The sequence below is a fragment of the Pelodiscus sinensis genome, chromosome Z (genome assembly GCF_052426305.1).
Source record: "Pelodiscus sinensis isolate ZL-2025 chromosome Z, ASM5242630v1, whole genome shotgun sequence".
NCBI classification, from domain to species: domain Eukaryota; kingdom Metazoa; phylum Chordata; order Testudines; family Trionychidae; genus Pelodiscus; species Pelodiscus sinensis.
Window position 1 is genome coordinate 13,393,768 of NC_143085.1, and position 20,713 is coordinate 13,414,480.

General features: G+C 49.6%; 1 protein-coding gene across 8 annotated transcripts in view; it reads left to right on the plus strand.

Annotated features, from left to right (window-relative positions):
* LOC102458487 (tRNA (32-2'-O)-methyltransferase regulator THADA-like) overlaps positions 1-20,713 on the plus strand; it is a 54,064-nt gene that overhangs the window by 28,605 nt on the left and 4,746 nt on the right. For 6 of the 8 annotated variants that reach the window (XR_016348328.1, XM_089775135.1, XM_089775136.1 and 3 more), the window contains 9 exons: positions 1,167-1,367; positions 2,954-3,104; positions 3,982-4,228; positions 5,954-6,190; positions 6,794-7,019; positions 8,883-9,089; positions 9,823-10,064; positions 13,747-13,929; positions 20,417-20,683. Coding sequence is in view for 7 of the 8 variants with exons in the window: in XM_089775135.1 (XP_089631261.1) it covers positions 1,167-1,367; positions 2,954-3,104; positions 3,982-4,228; positions 5,954-6,190; positions 6,794-7,019; positions 8,883-9,089; positions 9,823-10,064; positions 13,747-13,929; positions 20,417-20,683 (1,961 nt within the window). In the remaining variant the exon portion in view is untranslated. The other 2 variants (XM_089775138.1, XM_089775139.1) reach the window with 2 other exon arrangements.

Consider the following 20,713-nt stretch of genomic DNA (forward strand, 5'->3'; position numbering starts at 1 on the left):
TTTTTTGGTACCTGTTACTTATATTACAGAGGAGACCAAAGATATCAGTTATGACCAAGGCATTAAGATGTATTCAAATACAGAAAAACTCAGTCCCCTTCCCTAAGGAGATACAAACTGATCAACACTTTCATCAGTTAGGAGTTCTTATTGACCTCTGACCATTCACTCATGTGTTGCTCTGAGCACACAACCACGTGTGTTGCTTTTAGAGGGTTAGAACAGATGTAAATTTAAGGACCAAAGCTCATTGCTATACTCCCCCTAGCCTCTCGCTTGAGAATCCAGAGATTTGAGAATCCCTTTTACTACATTGAACCTCTCTTCCCAAATCAGCCTACAGCCAACCAAACTAAGCAGGATGCCTTTTGGATCTTGCTCTCCCCACTTGCCCTGTTAAGTTCACATGTACCAACCCAATTTCACTCCCAGCACCTACCATAGGGAAAACATGGGCACTGGATGTTTAGCAGTAGTGTGAGCACTGGCCAGGGGGCTAGGAGCTCCTGAGTTGCAGTCCCAGTCTGCAAGGTGTAATCTCTCAATCACATACAGTTTCCGGGGCTACGAGGTGTTCAGTTACCTTCCTGACTGGTTTTGTTTAAATGATTAGGGGTTTGGAATGGGTCCCATATGAAGAGAGGTTAAAGCGACTAGGACTTTTCAGTTTAGAAAAGAGGAGACTGAGTGGGATATGATAGAGGTCTATAAAATCATGAGTGGTGTGGAGAGAGCGGATAAAGAAAAGTTCCCAAAATAGAAGAACTAGAGGACACCAAATGAAATTAATGGGTAGCAGGTTTAAAACTAATAAAAGAAAGTTCTTCTTCACACAGCGTGTAATCAACCCGTGGAACTCCTTGCCAGAGGAGGCTGTGAAGGCTAGGACTATAACAGAGTTTAAAGAGAAGCTAGATAATTTCATGGAGGTTAGGTCCATAAAAGGCTATTAGCCAGGGGATAAAATGGTGTCCCTGGCCTCTGTTTGTCAGAGACTGGAGAAGGATGGCAGGAGACAAATCGCTTGATCATTTTCTTCGGTTCACCCTCCATGGGGCACTTGGCACTGGCCACTGTCGGCAGACAGGCTACTGGGCTAGATGGACCTTTGGTCTGACCCAGTACGGCCGTTCTTATGTTCTTATGTATGTTCTTATGTTTCTCAGGGTTTGGAACTGTTAAGTGGTCCCAGGAGCAGCTCTATTACCCGCAGGGCAGCTGGCTTCCCCATGCTTTTCTTATGCATCGTTGTTGGGGAGGATGCCGCCAAGTCGCGCCCTCTGCTAGCGCATTGCATCCAGACTTTGCTGGCCTTGGCCAACACACCTCTGCCACAGAACTGGGACCAGACCTTGGACCTCCCTCAGGTAAGAGGCCTGAGAACAGAGAGGTTCAGCTCGTGTGTGAGTGGATGACAGCAGCAGAGACCTGACTTTCAGCTGCATTGCTTAGCCAGGAGGGCTGCTTCCTGAGTCCCACCCACTGGTACTGCTGCTTGAGGACTCCTTCCTCGGAACAGGGCAGGAGTCACAGTGCAGACTGCAGTGCAAGCTGTCAGAGGAGACAAACCACTGGTGGCCACCATAGGCATCTTGCTGGTTTTCACTAGTAGGGCTGTTTGCCGAAGTGTCACACCCACTTAGTTTTCCCTGGTCATTCCTTTTGCTGCCCTGAACTATTGCCTGGTGCTCACTGTGTCACCATCCCCACCTAGAAGTGACTTGTGTGCATTCCATGTATACATCAAGCCCCATTGCAATGAAATCTGCTCTATGAAGGGGAGATGATTGGGATACTTCTGGACTCAGAGTTGCAAGGCGCCTCACTACCACCTACCCTTAGCGTGAGGAAGCCAGTTCACAAATTCCGTTAGCCATAGGCCACACAAGCACTGCCCCCTCCACATAGCCAGGCTCCACTGTCTCTTTCCAGGTAAGGAATAGGCACACATCAGCCCCCAAGCCTTCTGGGCAGCCCCCATAAGAGTCCTGTATTCTAGTGCATGCTCCCTGCATTCCCAGATCCACTATTCCCAAGGGAGCAGCACGCACCAGCTACATCTCAGAACAAATGGTTGCGTATGAAATAAAATCATAATATGCTTTCTAGAGCCTAAACTTGACAAGCTATTCTTCTGTCTCATACAGGTTAAAAACAATGAGGCACCCTGTAGCACCTTAAAGACTAACAGATTTATTTCAACATAAGCTTTCATGAGTCAAAACCACTTCATCAGATGCATGTCTTCATGTTTTCACCGATACAGACTAACACAGCTACCCTTCTGAGACTTGTCATAAAGTTTACTCACCCAATGTCTCTCCTGTCACATCAGACAACCAGATAAGCTGAGAGTCATAAGACAAGCCAGCTGGCAGCTTATCTTCTCAGTAACAAATATCTGGGCGCACTATAGTATCCCCAGATATAGCTCCAGCCATCCACTGTCATAGCTTGTCCTCCAAGCAGGGTACCTCGTGCTGCTTGTTTTTCCTGCAGAGAATCTCCCATGGAGGCTGCACAATCTCTTGATTAGCACTGTGGTCAGTCTGTAAACAGACAGCTATTGTGAAATATTCAATACTCAATTTACATATAGCCAGACAGATGGATAAGTATCTCCTACCTGAAAGAAACCTGTTTATCACTTCTTTGTGCCCAACCTGCAACCCACAGACTTTAAGAGCATAACTCCTTACATATTATGTGTTCGTGCGTATACACACTCGGACACATACTTCCTTACATATTATGGGTACATACGCTTCACAGTGATTATGACGATCAGTGTGATATAGGCTTTCAGTAGAGACCTTACAAGACACCCTTTGATGAATGATTACATTGAGACCAAACCCAAGAAACCTTGTAATCCGTCTGCCCCTCTGTCTTCTGCCAGAGGACACCAAGAAGTCCCTGGGCCGCAGTGATCTTTGTGGTGTGTTCTCCACAGGTCTCTGCGTTGCATGTGCTGCAGACACTGGTGCGTGGCTCTGGCCTAGGAACAGCGCTGCTACAGTATGTCACGCCTATGATGGCTTTGCTCCTGAAGGCACTAGGTTCGCCTAGCTGGGCCATGAGAAACGCGGCCATCCAGCTCTTCAGTGAGTAACAGCATCTTATTCCTAGCAGGGCTATGGGGTGCACATGCTGATGTCCTTCCATTGGTGAACCTGCATGGGAGAGAAGCCATTGCTCTACACGGTGTCCAGTCTCTAGAGGCCTCCGAGGAACTAAGGGAGCAGACAGTGAAAAAAGAATGTCAGAAGCTCTACTAGGAATCATACTGTTGGGGTGGAGAGAGGAGACGTAGTGTAGTAGCTTGCAAAACATGTCCTGCAGTCCGTGGTGAGTCTTAGCCGGCTATTTCCTATATCTGCAAAAAAGAGTCCCAGATTAGGCAAGCTCAGCTTAACACGTCTGTTAGCCACTCCTTGGCTATTTTGGGAATCGGGGTTGGAAGAGACCTCAGGAGGTCACCGAGTCCAACCCCACAGTCCAGTCAGGATCTAAACTTTGATTTATCTCTGTCTCTCCTGCCATCCACAGCATGAATGAAATGCAGCTATAGCTGGGGTGTAGGCTGGCACAGCGTGAAAACAAGTGGAGGGGGAGATGCTGGGCAAAAGCCCAAGACAAATGCCAGCAAACAGGCCACACCATCTGTAATGCCCTGCATAGCGTTTCAGTGTCTCATTTGAGAGCACCCCGTTGAGTAGATTGCATGGGACTCCATCCCCCTGCCTGGGAAGAATGAAGGGGTTGAGTTGGTCCCATTGGGATTTGAAGCAAGCTCTAAGGAGAGATTTCAGGGCATCTCATTGCTCAAACCACTAACCTGTCTCCTCTGCCTTGTGGTGTATTTGATGTTCACTCTGAAGTGCAGGGCACAGGTAGCAAGATCATCCCTGACAAGAGAACTGCTGAATTTTGAAAGAATGGCGCTGGTTCCTGAGGCCTTCCCTGCTTGTTTTCTTTCAGGCGCCCTCACAGCTCGGGTGCTGGGTCCGAAGCGGAGCCGGGACGATAGCTGCGCTCAGGATGGGGTGAGCCCTCAGGCGTTCTTCAGCCGCTACCCGCAGCTGAGGGAGATTCTGCTGGGAGAGCTGCACTCAGCTCTGGAGACGGCAGGAAAACCCGAGGGAGGGAGGTTTCGCCTCTGCCCCTCGCTGCACGCCATCCTCACACTCTTGGCAAAACTCCAACCGGGGGCAGATGGACTGAGCAGGTAGAGAAAATGGAGAGGAGCCCATCCCATGGGCAGGGTGCAGGCTGTGGGTCCCTGCAGGGGCACTGCTGCCTGTGGCCAGCATGAGGCTGACAATCTCCTAGAGCCAACAGCCTCCAGCTGCCTTCTGCAGAGGGAGAGGGTCTCCACCCTCTTCTGGTTCACTTACGTGCTTGGAGAGGATGGGATGTGTGATGGTGTTATGCTTAAAAGAAGCACACAAGATCTTTTATAGAGGAAAAGGCAGTACACTGCATTTATTGAGAATACAACAGTTGCATATGCTTTTCAATCATACAAACACTATACACATACACAGTCCCGCCAAACGATGTTATAGTTACCAGTCTAGAGGCTGGATCAATCTAGTGGCCAGCTGGGCTCTGTTGGTTGATCGATCCAATACTCCTGTAGTTGGTGGCAAGACGAACCCAAAGTTCCATAGCAAAGCAGCCTGCTTTTATAATCAATGGATTTCGCTCTGTCAGCCTGTGACCAGAATGTTATCTTTTTGATGTCAATCATTCCCAAACGTCTCTTGAAGGCTCATCCTGTAATCAATCGTCTTTTGGGGGTGCCAGCTTCACTTCACGGTTAGTCAGTCTGCCACTCTGCCAATAGTTCAATCACTCCTTATTATGGGTACACATTTTTGATGCCGAATCGTCTGTAGTCTAGTCTTTGCCCACACTCAACCTCTCTCTTTGGCCATCTGGTTCTGAGCAATAACTTTTGCACCGTATCTCGACACATTCATTCCCTTTTCACACACATAAGCAATGTTACAAGGGCTCTCAAGGTTATGCGGAACATCATCAACATCTACATTGGCAAGACAAAGAGGCATTGTAAATCAAGCAATTAAGGCCTCAGCCTTCAACATCCTTTTAGTTTCATTAACACAGACACAATGGCTACGTCTAGACTGGCATGATTTTTGGGAAATGCTTTTAATCGAAAAGTATTCTGTTAAAAGCATTTTCGGAAAAGAGCGTCTAGATTGGCACGGACACTTTTCCACAAAAGCACGTTTTGCGGAAAAGCATCCGTGGCCAATCTAGATGCGCTTTTCTGCAAAAAAAAGCCCCGATCGCCATTTTCGCGATTGGGGCTTTTTTGCGGAAAACAAATCTCAATTGTCTACACTGGCCCTTTTGCGCAAAAGGGACTTTTGCCCGAATGGGAGCAGCATAGTATTTCCGCAAAAAGCACTGATTTCTTACAGTAGGTAGTCAGTGCTTTTGCGGAAATTCAAGCAGCCAGTGTAGACAGCTGGCAAGTTTTTCCGGAAAAGCGGCTGATTTTCCAGAAAAACTGGCCAGTCTAGACACAGCCAAAATGAAAAACTATCTTTTTACTTAGGCGCATTTACTAAACTCACTAAACTTTAGGACAAAGCAATAGACATTTAACTAAAAGGACTTAATTTAATGAAATATTAAATGTGTATTAACATACACCTTAAATTGTTATATTATTACAACATTATTAAACTACATTACTATATTTCTATACCTAAACTACAAATATAAAAAGAATAAAACTTTCAATTCCAACAGCCGGCGGTGGCACTGAGGGCTCAGGGGCCTGGTGGAGCTGACGTGTGCAGCCAACACATGCTCTCGAGCTGTTGTCCTTTTCTAGCCATCTCCATTTAACAGGGACGCAGACCAGCCGGAGGATAATCTTTGCTTTGTTAACCACTCTGCACTATTTGCTCTGCAGCCTCTCCACTTGCTTCCTGGAGCCCTTGCTTCAGCTCGCAGGAAACCCCATCTATGCTGTGCGAGTCATGGCTGCCAAGGCTCTGGTCCCTGTTGTCCCTACCGCTGAATTCAGGAAGATCCTGCTTCGACTGGCTGGGGACTTAACTAAGCCAGGCATTGTGCTATCCCACAACACGCTGCACGGGCGCCTGCTGCAGATACGGGCTCTGCTGGCTTACGCTGCTGACACAAACTGGTGAGTGGCTTTCCTTACTCCCTTTCTGTTTTTGCAGCAGCAAGGCATGATCCCAGATCCAGACTTCAAACCTAGGAGCGTAGTGAGAGCAGCATGGCAAGGAATGTTGAGACAGAATTGAAATCAACCTACTTTCTTCCTAGCTAAGTAGCAGATCCAAGGATCCATCCCAGACTCACTAGATGACTAACTTCCAGTGTTTGCAGCAATCCAGCCTTTCCTGAAATGGCTCCATATGCTATCCAAGGGGCAAGAAATAAGGACAGATCATGCTGCACAGAGCCCCCTCCTGGCTGCTCCATACAGTGCTAGGGACTAAGCAAAAGGATGTACGCTGAGCACATGTTCTGTTTAGTGGCAGGGTTGGGGAAAGGCTCCATCATACCGGAGGAAAGAGCCCATTGGGACCACCATCTCTAAGTCAGGATACTGGGTAGTGACTGTTTCTTCCCAAATGCAGTACCCTGTCCCCTTCTAGGAAACAGAATTGTAATGCATGGCTCTGCAGAGAACTGGGTCAGCACCTTTCAGAGAAATAAGCTAACGCATCCATAACAATTGTTCCTGGCATCCTGGTAGGTAAACTCTTCCATTTCCTTTCAGTTTGTCAGCAGATGCCAGGCTGGCTATTGCTCATCAGATGGGAGGCCAATTCTGGTTGGTCACACCCGCACAGCAATGCCCTCTGATTCGCTCAGCCTACCTCCAGATCATCTTCCTTTTGGTGGGGAGCTGCACCCAGAGTTTTGCAAAGCATCTTCGAGAGGTTGTGAGCAGTGAACTGGAGAGCCTCAAGCCAGGGCTGAAGGCCAGGTCTTCCGAGCTCCAGGTATTTGCCTCTTCTAAGGATGTGTACATTGGGACGACCTGGGGTCACAAACGCAGCTCAAGGGTAAGGAATGTGCAGCAGGAATACGCTACTAATCAAGCTGCAAACTCACACTGGACCACTGTAAACTCTTCGCTGGGTATGGCACACAGAATAGGGATGAGGACCAGTCATTCTCTTAAACTCAGGGAAATCAGAGCATGATGTAAGACTGGGTAGGGAACCTTTTTGGGATCGGGAGCTGCTAACCCACAGAGATGTCAGTCGGAGGCTGCACAAAAGTGAGGAAACAGAAAAAGTGTATGCGCGCGCACAAACTGTTGCAGATGCCCCAGCCAGAACCACACTGGGAAAGGGTTCTGGGGCTTGCCCGCTCTGGCCACTCCTTCCCTGCATGAGGTGCCTTTTAGGAGGAAAGGGCTGGGGTGGGCTTCCCTTCCCTCCCTCTCCTGCAAGGGATTCCCCTCCCCTCTTCCCTGAGATCCTGCATGCCTCCTTAACTGTTAAGGAGGCATTACTGGCAGCAACGTATAGCTCCAGTGTGCCAGACACTGTTCCCTGCTGCAGACAGCCTATTTAGGGAAGGGAGGAGGGAGAGAAGCTGGCCCTACTGTAGCCTCCCCTTCCTCCTGAAAAATACCCCATGCCAGGAAGGGGGTTGGGAGCTTCCCTTCCCTCCTACTCCAGGATGGATCCCCCACCCTCCTGGTCCCACATGCCTCCTTACCGGCAAAAGAAGTTTTGCTGGCAGCCTCTGCAGCTGCCCAAGCTTAGGAAGCACCTTCAGCCTTTTCTTTTCTTTTGCTGCTGCCTTGCAGAAATGTCGCAGGGCTCCAGCATGTGGAGCTTCTCCCTCTCACCATGTCTCTTGCGCATGCCTCTCCCACGTGCCGGAGAGGAACCGGAAGTATCTGTCCACGCTGCAGGGGAAGCTGGGAGAAGTTTTTAAAGCAGTACCTGGGACTCCTCACAGCGTTTCACAGCTGCTGGACTCCCTGAGGGTTGGATTAAATGGTTTGGTGGGCCAGATGTGTCCCACAGGCTGGAGGTGCCCCACCCCTGCCTTAAGGGGACAGAGAATTGTCTAGGGGTCAGAGCAAGGATTGGAAGTCAAGATTCCTGGGTTCTGTTCCCAGCTTTGTCACTAGGCCCGCTGATGGGGGGAGAGGAGGGGTAAAGGGGGCAAAAGGGACAACTGTCCCAGGTCCCAATGATTCTGCTACAGTGGCAGTGCCTGGAATCTCAGGCCCTTTAAATTGTTGCCAGAATGCTGCATAATACACTCCAGGTGGCTCAGAGGGCTGGGGTGGGTGTCACATTCTGGGTGGCACTGAGGGCTGTGGGTGGGGCGGGGGCTGATGTGATGCACTTGCTGCCCTGGCCCCACCCTTCTACCCAAAGCCCTTTCTGGGAGTCTGGAGGCGCCTCCCTTAACATGGGGCCTGGCTTAGTTGTCGGCTCTCCTATTTGTCACTCTCAAACTCAACCTTTCTGTGCTTCCCTTTTTTCCTGTATAAAATGAGTCTGGTACCTGTCTGTCTCAGTGGGATCCTTTGAGACTTAAGCAGCTGGTGTTGGTAAAGCGCCTTGGAGAGGGGAAGGAATATTCTCTGATTGGAAAAGTATCTAGTGCTCTTACAAAACTGGAGAATGGCCTTTAACCATGAGCATCTCTGCTCAAGGGGGAAATGGAGGTTAATTAGTTCTCCAGCGATTTCAATTTTATTGCACGTGCTGGCACTGGACATGGAGCGTGGAGGGTACTAATCCAAACCTGGTACCCATCAAGGGGATCTTGTCCCTGCCTGGAACACTGAGCCTTTCAACAGCAGTGTAGAAGCAGCTGTTCTGATTCTCTTGCAGGTGGGATCCGCCGTGTTCCATCGAGTTCTTGCCCACTTCCTCTGCCATGAGGCAGCAAGTCTGGCTGGGGCTGAGAGTGTTGGTGCAGTTTGCTCGCTCCTCCAAGGGGCAGAAGCTGATATACAGACAGCCATCCTGACATGGGTGATTGACGGGAAGGAAGAGAGAAGCAAGGACTTAGAGAGGAGTCTCCAGCTTACGTTGCTGGTAAGGCAAGGCTCCAGAGAGATTTTAAATCCGTGTGGATGTTCAGGGTCTGTCCAGCCCTAACTCCCCCTCATTGTGAAACGGACCATGCTTTTCCAAGAGCTCTCATTCTGATGAGCCTGGCTAGTTAATTGTTCCTAGAAATCACTATGCTGAGGCCATTCACTTAGTGCTGATGCTGGATATCAGCCTCTCCCCCGCAAGGGACATTGCCTGGGGATTACTGAGGGGGGGCCCTGCCATAGGAGGTTCATTGTCCTGAGTGCAGGAGGCTCAACCTTTGCTTCCGCCCCGCACTCGTGCTCCTTTCCACCCCTTCCATTGATCCCCAAAGCCACATCCCTCAGGAGAAGGGAAGGGGAAATGGGTGCCATTGGGGGAGAGAGTGAGGAAGTAGTGGGACTTGAGGGATGGGGGTGGATACTTCCCCCTTTTCCCTTCCCTCCACCCCTCCCTCCCGAGCCACAGGGAGACTCAGCCTGGATTTTGAAACTGCTTGGGCTGTAGATGACCTGCGGGCCATGAGTTTGAGACCCCTGCCGTATGCCTTCGTCCTCGCATCCTAATGGAATTTTGAACCTAAGTCTTTAGAGGTAGGTGGCTAAAATGTTAATTCACCTCCATGGCTTCAGTTTAGCTTTAGAAATGTAATTCCTAATCCCAAATGGAAAGGACTTTGTCATAGCAGACAAAGATTCCTTATTTCTCTGGGAACATTCCATTTATGCCCCAGGAGAACCTACAGTCCCTGCTGCTGCAAGATCGGAGAGACAAAGTGTTCTTGAAGTTATACCTGGAGGCTTTGGTGCACCTGTGCAGCAATCCTTCATCCCAGACCCACGGTGTTCCCCATAAGCTCTTGGGTTCAGTAGCAGCATGTGTGAATGTCCTGCTATCTATGGTGGAAACAGAGTCTCCTGGTCCAGACCTCCACTTCCAGGCACTATGTGTGATTAGCTTGCTCTTTGTCCTGGGGTAAGTAGATTCTTATTCTCCTGTATCCTCCCTCACCCTGAAGTCCCCAGTTAATTCTCTGATGGTCCATAGTCATCAATAGGAGTTTTGTCCTGAATTTCGGTAGGAGCAACAATGGACACTTTTTTGGCATTTCCTATATAATATTGTCAGGTTTGTGCTTCTGTCCTGGCTTTTTGCTCTTGCTCGGTTAGCATTGAATTTAATTGGAGATGTGCTCTTGGACTGCCACAATTTAACTGGCACAGCATCCAATGGGCATAAGAACATAAGAACGGCCGTACTGGGTCAGACCAAAGGTCCTTCTAGCCCAGTATCCTGTCTGCCGACAGTGGCCAGCACCAGGTGCCCCAGAGAGGATGGACCAAAGACAATGATCAAGCGATTTGTCTCCTGCCATCTCTCTCCAGCCTCTGACAAACAGAGGCCAGGGACACCATTTTATCCCCTGGCTAATAGCCTTTTATGGACCTAACCTCCATGAAATTATCTAGCTTCTCTTTAAACTCTATTAAAGTCCTAGCCTTCGCTCCTCCTCTGGCAAGGAGTTCCACAGGTTGACTACACGCTGTGTGAAGAAGAACTTTCTTTTATTAGTTTTAAACCTGCTACCCATTAATTTCATTTGGTGTCCTCTAGTTCTTCTATTTAGGGAACTAATAAATAACTTTTCTTTATTGGCCCTCTCCACACCACTCATGATTTTAGATACCTCTATCATATCCCCCCTCAGTCTCCTCTTTTCTAAACTGAAAAGTCCCAGTCGCTTTAACCTCTCCTCATATGGAACCCGTTCCAAACCCCTGATCATTTTAGTTGCCCTTTTCTGAACCCTTTCCAAGACCAAAATATCTTTTTTGAGGTGAGGAAACTACATTTGTACACAGTATTCAAGATGTGGGCGTACCATAGTTTTATACAGGGGCAGTAAGATGTTCTGGGTCTTATTTTCTATCCCTCTCTTAATAATTCCTAGCATCCTATTTGCCTTTTTGACCGCCGCTGCACACTGTGTGGAAGTTTTCAGAGAACTGTCCACGATAACTCCAAGATCTCTGTCCTGATTTGTCGTAGCCAAATGGGTATGATACCCATTTACTCCATGCCCGAGAAAGGGAGGAGACAAACATTGCAGAGAAGCAGATAGCTCCTGTTCAGCTGCAAGCGGTTATGACATGGGTGGGCAATAACTTAATGGGAGTCCACTCCAAGATTTTGGCAAGTGGTCAAGGGGTGCACCTCTATGGAGGGGATGTGAGGTCTGGAGTGCAGGAGAGGGCGTGGGGTCTGAGAGGGAAGGAGGGAGAAGTTTCTGGCCTGGGGGAGGGGTGGAGGAGATGCAAGGCCTGGGAGGGAGTTGTGACCTTGGAGAAGGGGGAAAAGGGGTACAGGGGGTTTGGGTGGGGCAGCTAATCAGAGGGGAGAGAGTGCAGTGGGAGGTGCCAGAGGCAAGCTCTGGCTAGGAGGCGCTTACCTAGGTGGCTCCTAGCCAACAGTCCTGCAGAAACCTAAAGCAAACTGTCGGCTGCAGTCCGAGGCCGCTGGCTAGGGTTACCAGATGGCTTCAAAAAAATGCCAGACACACTTGATCTCAGATGCGGGCGGTGGGGAGCAGGCCAGGAGGGGAGTGGGGCTGGCCTGGCCGGAAGGAGGTTGTGGTGGGGAGGGAGAGAACTGGCCAGCAGGAAGCAGGGCTGTTGGAAGGGGGTTGGGGTGGAATTGGACTCACTGGGATGGAACCAGCCAGCGAGAGCGTGGCTGACCAGGAGAGATGGAGGAGGGAACTGGCTGGCAGGAAGAGCAGAGGGGGAACGAGCTGGTGGGGAGCGGGGCTGACCTGGGCGCATGCAGATCCCAGGGCGCTGCCTGCCCCACGCACAGTCCCAGTGGAGCACGAGCGAGTCCAGCTCCGGGGATTCCATACCACCTCGGCCCCGCCCCACGTCTACTGTGTAGTTGCACACTGCCTGGCTTTTAGACACGCTGGAGGGGAGCGGGGCTGATCCGGGCGCATGGATGCAGTGAGAGCATGTCTACCAGCAAGGCAGTACGCAATTACAGACTGATACTCATAATAGTAAAACATTTATATGTCTGGTATTTTCTCAATTTGTTTCCCGGACAGAAAGCTCAAATACCAGACTGTCCGGTTCAGAACTGGACACCTGGCAATCCTACTGCTGGCTGCTCTATGTGACCCGTTCTGGATATGGGAGGCAGGTTTCCTACACTACCCCTAGTGAAATTTCTCAGTTCTTATTGGCTGGAAACTAGACAATGGGAGCTGAGAGATTTTGCTGGGGAGAGGTGGGGGGGGGGGGGCAGCATGTGAAGACTCCCTCCTCCCAGAGAGCCAGAGCAGAGAGTAGCTGCCTGTTTACAGCATGACCTGTCCTCTGCCTAAGAGTTCCGGCGAGGTGGCCGTGGGCTGGATCTGGTGACTTGGCAGGTCAAATCCAGCCCAGTGGCAGCATCATTCCACCCCTGTGTTATGATATGCCTGCAGCCACAAGCTGTAGCATAGTGCTGGCTGACATAGGGGTGTATGTTATGAAGGTGTGCAGTAGATAATTGTTCAATAGGCAGAATACAGCACAGTGTAGTGTCCAAGGATCCCAGGGGCAGGTATCGCCCTAAAATACTGTCAGCTACAGTAAGCTTTTTGTCCCAGCAGTAGGGTCCCTGCCTCAAGGCTCCCACTTCCTGTGCGTGAATGGGTGAAGAGCAATAGGATGTAATTGCTGCAAGAGAGAGAGAGGGTATGTCTACACTACCCCGCTAGTTCGAACTAGGGGGGTAATGTATGCATACCGAACTTGCTAATGAAGCCCGGGATTTGAATTTCCCGGGCTTCATTAGCATAAAGCCGGCGCCGCCATTTTTAAAAGCCGGCTAGTGCGAACCCCGTGCCGCACGGCTACACGCGGCACGGGCTAGATAGTTCGAACTAGCTGGAACAAGGTGTACAGATAATTCGGAATAGCTAGCTAGTTCGAACTATCTAGCCCGTGCCGCGTGTAGCCGCGCGGCACGGGGTTCGTACTAGCCGGCTTTTAAAAATGGCGGAGCCAGCTTTATGCTAATGAAGCCCGGGAAATTCAAATCCCGGGCTTCATTAGCAAGTTCAGTATGCATACATTACCCCGCTAGTTCGAACTAGCGGGGTAGTGTAGACATACCCAGAGAGAACTGGTGGTGTGGCTGCTTTTCCACAGCGTTCTCCAGAAGTGTTCCCTGTAAGCTGAGCAGTTGGGCAGTCACCCAGGAATGATTCAAATGCTTCTTAACTGATTAACAGAGCACCTACAGCCAGCAGCCTATGTTCCTACTGGTGGTGAACATCCACACATATCTCAGTGCCCATAACAAAGTTTATTCTGCACATGCATGGAAAAAAATTAGAGTGAACATTGACCAGGACCTTTTCCTTTAGTTCATTTGATTTTTGTAGTGGACATCATCAAAAGCACCAACATCAAATGATTCATGGAAGCTTCACTTGCCTGGTGCAGTGACATGGATCTGGCTTATTGGTAGAGAAACACCATGAAAAGGGAGAGTTCTGTGTCGGGGCAGTCAGTAGAGTGCTGGTTGTCATCAGAGGCATTCATCAGAGTGCTGATGGAGCCAAATGGAATGACCTGACTTTGACATTCCCTCTCTCTCACTCATCTTCTGACAGATCCAAGCTTCAGGATTACCCTCTGCTTGAGCGATGGTGCAGGGTGCTGGAAAGAGCCAGCAGACCCTCCTCTTCTGAGATGCTGAGATTGGCAGCTGCAAGGTCTCTCAAGCTGGCTGGAGCTGACATGGTTCAGATGACCCTGGGCACCTCCTGCCCATCCCGGCAGTCGGTGGCTGTGCGGTATGTAGCTGACACTTAGTCACAGTGTTGAGCCAGACAGGACCACCAGATCATCTAGTCAAGCCTCCTGCACACTGATCCAAACAAATGAAATTAGACCAATATATCTCAGGCCTTAGGAGATTACAGTATTATGTGCCACAAGCAGAGAATAGGAGGGGTGCCAGTACCTAAGGCTTCCCCATGGCAGGAAATGATTACATGAGATACACCCATGTAATCCTGCAAATGACCAACACTCACCTCCTGCTCCAGAAGAAGAGAAAAACTGCCAATCTGACATAGGAGAACATGACTTCCTAACCCCACACATGGCCATCCTATACATCCTAAGCTTGTGAGCAAGACCCAGCCAGCTAAGCACCTGAGAGAAGGCTCAGTGCCACCTCAGATTCCAGGATTTCCCCATCCAAATTTCTACTGCCACCTGTGGCCATCTCTGATACTTCAAAGGAAGGAGATTTAAAAAAAAAAGCCAACAGAATACACTGGAGAGGAGATTGCCTATCTGACTCCTGCAGGTGGCCTGCTTAAAATCTAAAGCATGAGCATAAACCAGAAATAGGCCTCAGGGCTGCTGAGTCTTGTCCCCTACCAGCACAAGCAACCCTATCATAAAATTAAACTAAAAAGTGTTTAGTTTCTCTCTAAAGTAATGGGGAGTAAAGTAAACAGTTGTGGGGAGGCTGTTTCCAGAACCTCATCACTCAGCTGGTTAGAAACCTTTTTCTGATTTCCAGCCTGAATGTGTTCATAACCAAAAAAGTCTCAGCGAGGGAGCTGTGTTAGTCTGTATCTGCAAAAACAAAGATTCCTGTGGCACCTAAGGGTGCATCTACACAGCAGGGTTTAACTTGAAATAAGCTACGCAAATTGAGGTACTGCATATCTTATCATATATATCCGTGGTCCCCAACCCGGTGCCCGCGGGCGCCATGGCGCCCACCGGGCCCTTTACTTGCGCCCGCAGAGCAATCTGGGCTGGCCCCGCCCCCGGGGGCACCCCCTGGCGCTGGCCTTGACCCCGCCCCCGGAGGCGCCGCACGGAACCTGGGCAGCCCCTGCCCAGGATCGCAGCACAGGCTGGTGCCGACCTTGGGCATGCGGCGCATGCTTGGCCCCGCCCCCAGTCACATGGCCTGTGAGCGGCCCCGCCCCCGTACGCGCAGCGCGTGAGTGGCCCCGCCCCCAGGCGCCCGGCAGCCCCAAAACGTTGGGGACCATTGATATATATAGTAGCCCAATATCTGTGACTCTGTAACTCTGAAATGCTGGCTGTTCCCAGTGGGAGGCACTGTTGCCTCCTTGGCTGCTTCCTCTGGGTGACGCTGTTGCCTGAGTCACGTCCTTCGCCTCCCGCTGTGACGCTCGGCTGACTTCTGCGCCGCTCGGCCGGGCCGCCACAGGGGAACAAGCGGTGCAAGTGGCCGTTTGGGTGCTGCGGTCCCCATGCAGCATGGGGGTGCTCCATGGGGAGCGCGGGGCCCAAGCAGCCGCTTGCGCTGCTTGCTCCCCCATGGTGGCCTGGCTGAGCGGCGCAGAATTCAGCCAAGCGCCACAGCGGGAGATGAAGGGGGGCGAGGCCTGGCCGTGTACATCACTGCCCTACCCCCCTTCTCCTTCCTCCATGGCGCTCGGCTGAATTCTGCGATGCCCAGCTGGGCCACCGCAGGGGAGCAAGTGGCTATTTGGGCTCCCCCGCAGCGGCCCAGCTGAGAAGCGCAGAACTCAGTCGAGAACCATGGCAGGAGGGGAAGGGGGGCGGGAGAAGGGAGGGACCAGCCGGGAAAGGAGCGGGGCTGGCTGGGAGGAGGGGAGGAGCGGGAAGCAGAGCTGTGGGGTGGGGTCAGAGGCAGCGTAGCTGGCCAGAGGAGAACGGGGGAGGGGTGGCCGGCGGGAAGCAAAGCTGGTCAGGGGCAGCGAGGCTGGCCGTGGGAGATCAGGAGGAGGAAGTGGCTGGCGGGGGGCAGGGAGAGGGAATCGGCCGGCGGGGAGCCCGACTCACCCGGACACGTTCAGATCCCAGGGTGCTGCCCACCCCGCTCATGGCCCCAGCGAAGCAAGTCCAGCTGCAGCTCCAGCACACGTTGGAATAGCCCTCAGGAGCAGAGACAGAGCTTCCCCTGCTTCCCAGAGGCAATTAGAGGCTCCCAGCGCCAATCATGCCCCGCCTCCCAGCCACTGCCCCGCCTCTGCCAGGCTTCTGTCTGGCACCCAGCCAGAGAACCAGAAAACCATTGAATATGTCCAGTATTTTCTGATTTTTTTTACTGGACAGAGGGCCCGAAAACCAGACTGTCCAGTAGAAAACCAGACACCTGGCAACCCTATATGTCGCCGCCCCACCCCATTCGCCTTCCGCCGTGGTGCTTGGCTGAGTTCTGCACCGCTCAGTGAGGCCACCGCGGGGGAGCAGTGCAGAACTCATCTGAGTGCCACAGTGGGAGGTGAAGAGTGATAGGGTGGTGACGTACACACCCACGGGGCAGGGCCTGGACGAACATGCATCCCCGATGGAGACAGAGGAGAGTGGAGAGAGAGTGGAGGGGGAGGGGGAGAAGAGAAAGAGAGATGGAGAGAGAGGCAGAAGGTGGAGGAGAGCTGAGAGAGAGAGGGGGGAGGCAGGAGGAGGAGGGGAGAGAGAGAGAGAGAGAGAGACGGAGAGAGAGAATGGAGGCTCAGGAGAGAAGACGGATGTGGAGAAGAGACCTGAAAATCCTGTCTTATGACAGACTAATTGGCTAGTTTCAAAATAGGAAGTGTATACACAGCACTTATTTTGAAATAGAGCACTTTTCCTCCAACTTCCCTTACTCCCCATACAATAAAGGTTACAGGAGTTGGAGTAAGAAGTCCTCCAGCTTGACAGTATTTTGACACTATTTTGAAATAACTGCCTGCTGAGTAGACGTGGACTTCAGTTATTTCAGAATAGCACTAGTTATTTCCAAATAGTGTTGCAGTGTAGACGTACCTTTAGACTAACAGATGTATTAGGGCATAAGCTTTCATGGGTAAAATCCACTTCATCAGATGAACTAGAGTAGAGTTGACAGAGGCAGGGGTGTGTGTATGTGTACATGCACGCACGCACGCCAGGGTGGAAGTGGCTCATTCACTTTTCCACATCAAGTGCTGTGAATGAGCCACTTCCATCCTGCACTCACTGTTCTTGCGCAAAAAGCCTGCAGGGTAAACACAGCCCCAATGTATATCTATCTATCTATATATATCTCCATGCCTCTCTAAACACTACTCCAATTCATCTGATGAAGTGGGTTTTACCCACAAAAGCTTATGCCCTAATAAGCCTGTTAGTCTCTAAGGTGCCACAGGAATCGTTGTTCATGGCCAGTTTATATCCATTTGATCTCGAGCCAACTTTGCCCTCAACTTAAATAGCTCTTCAACCTTCCTGCCAGTTACTGCTCATGTATGTGTACAGAGCGCTATTTCCCCTCTCAGCATTCTTTCTGCTCGACTAAATAAGCCACGCACGTCCAATCCCCTCCGTTTCCTAGACCATCCTAGTAGCTCTTTTCTATAGCTTCTCTAGTTTGAAATACTCTTTCTTGAACAAGGATCACCTGAGATGCACACAGCATTGCAAATTAGGTCTTCCTAGTAGGGGCCATGTGTGAAGGGGTGGTCAAGGGGGAGCACGAGCCTTCCAAACACAGTGGGCAAAGGGGACAAGGAGACAGAACCTTTGGGGAGTCCAGGGATTAGCAGCAGAACAACTGGTGAGGGGTGAGACAGCCCCCTCTACAGGGCACAGAATGAGTACTGGAGGTCTGAACCACACTGTGCAGGCACCTGGACAGCGTCAGTCAGGGGAGAGGGTTTGGGAGAAGAAGTGAGGTGGGGATGGAGCAGGGGCAGAAAGAGGCAGGGAAAGGAAAGGGCTGGAGAAGAGGAATTGTTGTCCCAGCCCTCCCCCCAAGCTGTGGTTCCGTGGGGAGGAGTCACATGGGGAAATAGTCGCATGGCCAGTGCCCAACCTGTGTCCCTCCTCCCAGTCATTCCTGCTTTCCAGTATCTTGTGCAATGACATTAATACTTCCTCTGTCTACTGGAAATGCCTGACACATCCTAGGATCAAATTTGCCTATTTCACAGTCAGATCACATTGGTGGCCCAGGATCACTCAGATCTCTCCCCTCCTCTGTCACTTCCAACTGATGAGTTATTATAAGACCCTAACCACATGACCTTACACTTTGTAGTATGAAATTTCATCCCATTTCTGTCATTCCCATCTTTAAAGACATCCAGATCTTCCTATATAATAGTCCAGTGCTCCTCTGTACTGATGATGTCTCCCAATCTTGTGTCATTGGCAGATGTCATTAGTACATGTCTGCTTGTTGTAACAAGGTCACTGATAAAAATATTGAATAAGATTGGTCCTAAGATCCATCCTTGGGGAACTCCAATAGTAACCTTCCTTCAGTCCAATAGTTCACCTTTCAGCACAACCCATTATTTTCTCTCCTTATCCTTATCCATCTTCTAGTTCTTGCATCAGCCCTATTGCCCCTAATTTAACTAATAATTTCCCATGTGGCACATGGTTTACTGAAGTCCAAGTATATTAGATGTACTACACCCCCTTATTAAAAAAACCAGTTATTTCTCAAAGAAACCTTGGGTAGTTTGGCATGATCTGTCTTTGGTAAACCCATGTTACGGTTTATCTTCACAAATTTAATTATTCTTTCAGTTTGCTTTAAAGCCTTCTGTACTCTTGAGGTCAGATCAACACTGTAACTGCCTGGTTCATTTCTGTCCCATATCTTAAATATAGGGATGTTAGACATTCTCCAGTTATATGGTATTGCTCCCAAATAGCCAGATTTATTAAAGTCCTTGCTACAACAAACCCATGTGCCAGTTCTTTCAATATTCTGGGATGGAAGTTCTGTTGTTGCCTTATTGGAGCATATTAAACTCTAAGTTTTTCTTCCATCTCAGGTATGGGAATGTCCATTTCTAGACACAAACATCCAGCAGTGATATGGCCTTTATGCATGTGTTCTATATTATCATTTATTTTTTGGTCTATGTCTTCCCATCCACATTGCATAGCAACCCAAAATCATCCATCCTTATTTTCCTTTTGTTTATATAATTAAAACTGCTCTTTTTATTTTTAATTTCCTGGCAAGAGCTAATTCAGCTTGACTTTGAGCAATGCTTGTTATCAGGGGCCACAAAAATTCAGGTTTTCTGGATGGTTATTGTCAATAATAATTTCTAGTACTGCCACAGCAGTTAGAATGCCAGCTGCTGGGACTAAAGGTTAATAACTTGTTCATTTAATAGCAGACTTGCCTTAGGAAAACCACTGTAAAGAATATTAAAGGGGACACTGCCAGGTTACAAATTGGATTTTAAAAACAAGATCTTGCTTATGTTGCTGCTGCTACTGCTGCTAATACCTGAATGCCTTGGTTCCCTTTCACTGGAGATACTGTTTATTTACTCTCTGCGTTTCACTCCGTCTGGAAAATGAACATGAACTCGTTTGTTTCACTTTCTGATCCTCATGCAGGATAACACAACTCTGCAATATTCCAGTTGCAAACAAAACATAGGAATGTTTAAATTTAAATAAGACTTGTAGTTGGAGTTTAAATAAAAATATTGGAAATGTGTCCTTGATCTAAGGGTTTGTAAAACAATATTTTTATAAACCTAATATAAACATTGGGTCCAACTCTCTCCAACAATATTCTTGTAAAAATCCTCAAAATAATGTTGGATGGGTACTTTGCATTGATGCACTAATTGTGACATGGTTATGGGGTACTTGAGGATATTGTATGTTACTTTACGAAAGGGAGAAGAAAGAATCTTTGTTGCACATTTCCAGGCTGTGGCTAATTTCCATTTGACCACTCTGCTAGTGTAGTCCGTCTGGCTTCCATTTGTCAGCTTTGTCACTTGAAAGCAGGGGTGGGCAATAACATAGTGAGAGTTCGCCAGGGTTAGCCCTTGGCAGGCTACTGTGGCTATATTTACCTGCACGTCCATGGGTACCAGATCGCAGCTCCCGTTGGCCATTAATCACTATTCCCAGCCAAGGGGAGACTTGGGAAGTGGTGCAGACCAGGACCCTGCTTCCCACAGCTTCCATTGGCTGGGAACAGTAATTCACAGCCAATGGGAGCTGTGATTGCTTAGATCTGCGAGGAGGTAACCCTGGTGGGCTGGTTCCTGCTCATGGAATGGTATTTGCCAACACCTGCTTTAAAGAGTGAGTTCTTGAGGGCAGGGCCTTTTGTGTAGGTAACACCTGGCACTTTGCAAGCACTATCAGAAACAAGTCACGATGATGTTGACCCGCTAAGCATTTAAAGAAGTTTCCTGTTAATTACAACCTCGTTGTGTAGGATTACCCCATGGCAGTGTATTTAGACTACCTGGAAATGCTCTAGATAGCACCACACTACTAAAATGAAATCTGCTTTCTTTTTCCACTCAGTCTGATGGACATGGGTATTTACCTGCTACAAGATGAGGATCAGGAAGTACGGCGTGAAGCCTCTGTCTTTGCCAGCCTTGTTCAGCACATGTCAGGAGCCCAGCCTTGGGATAGTTGTGTTTTCATCCAGGGTAACAGAGGGCTGGTGTGCCTGCTGCATGTCCTGCTGGAAAAGTTCTGGGGCTGCCAAGAAACCTTTGAAGCTTTGCTACGGCACCTCCCCACCCTGGACGTCAGCAGCATCTTGACAGAACTGGAGGCCAACAAGTGAGCGGCTATAATTCTAAGTCGGAATTA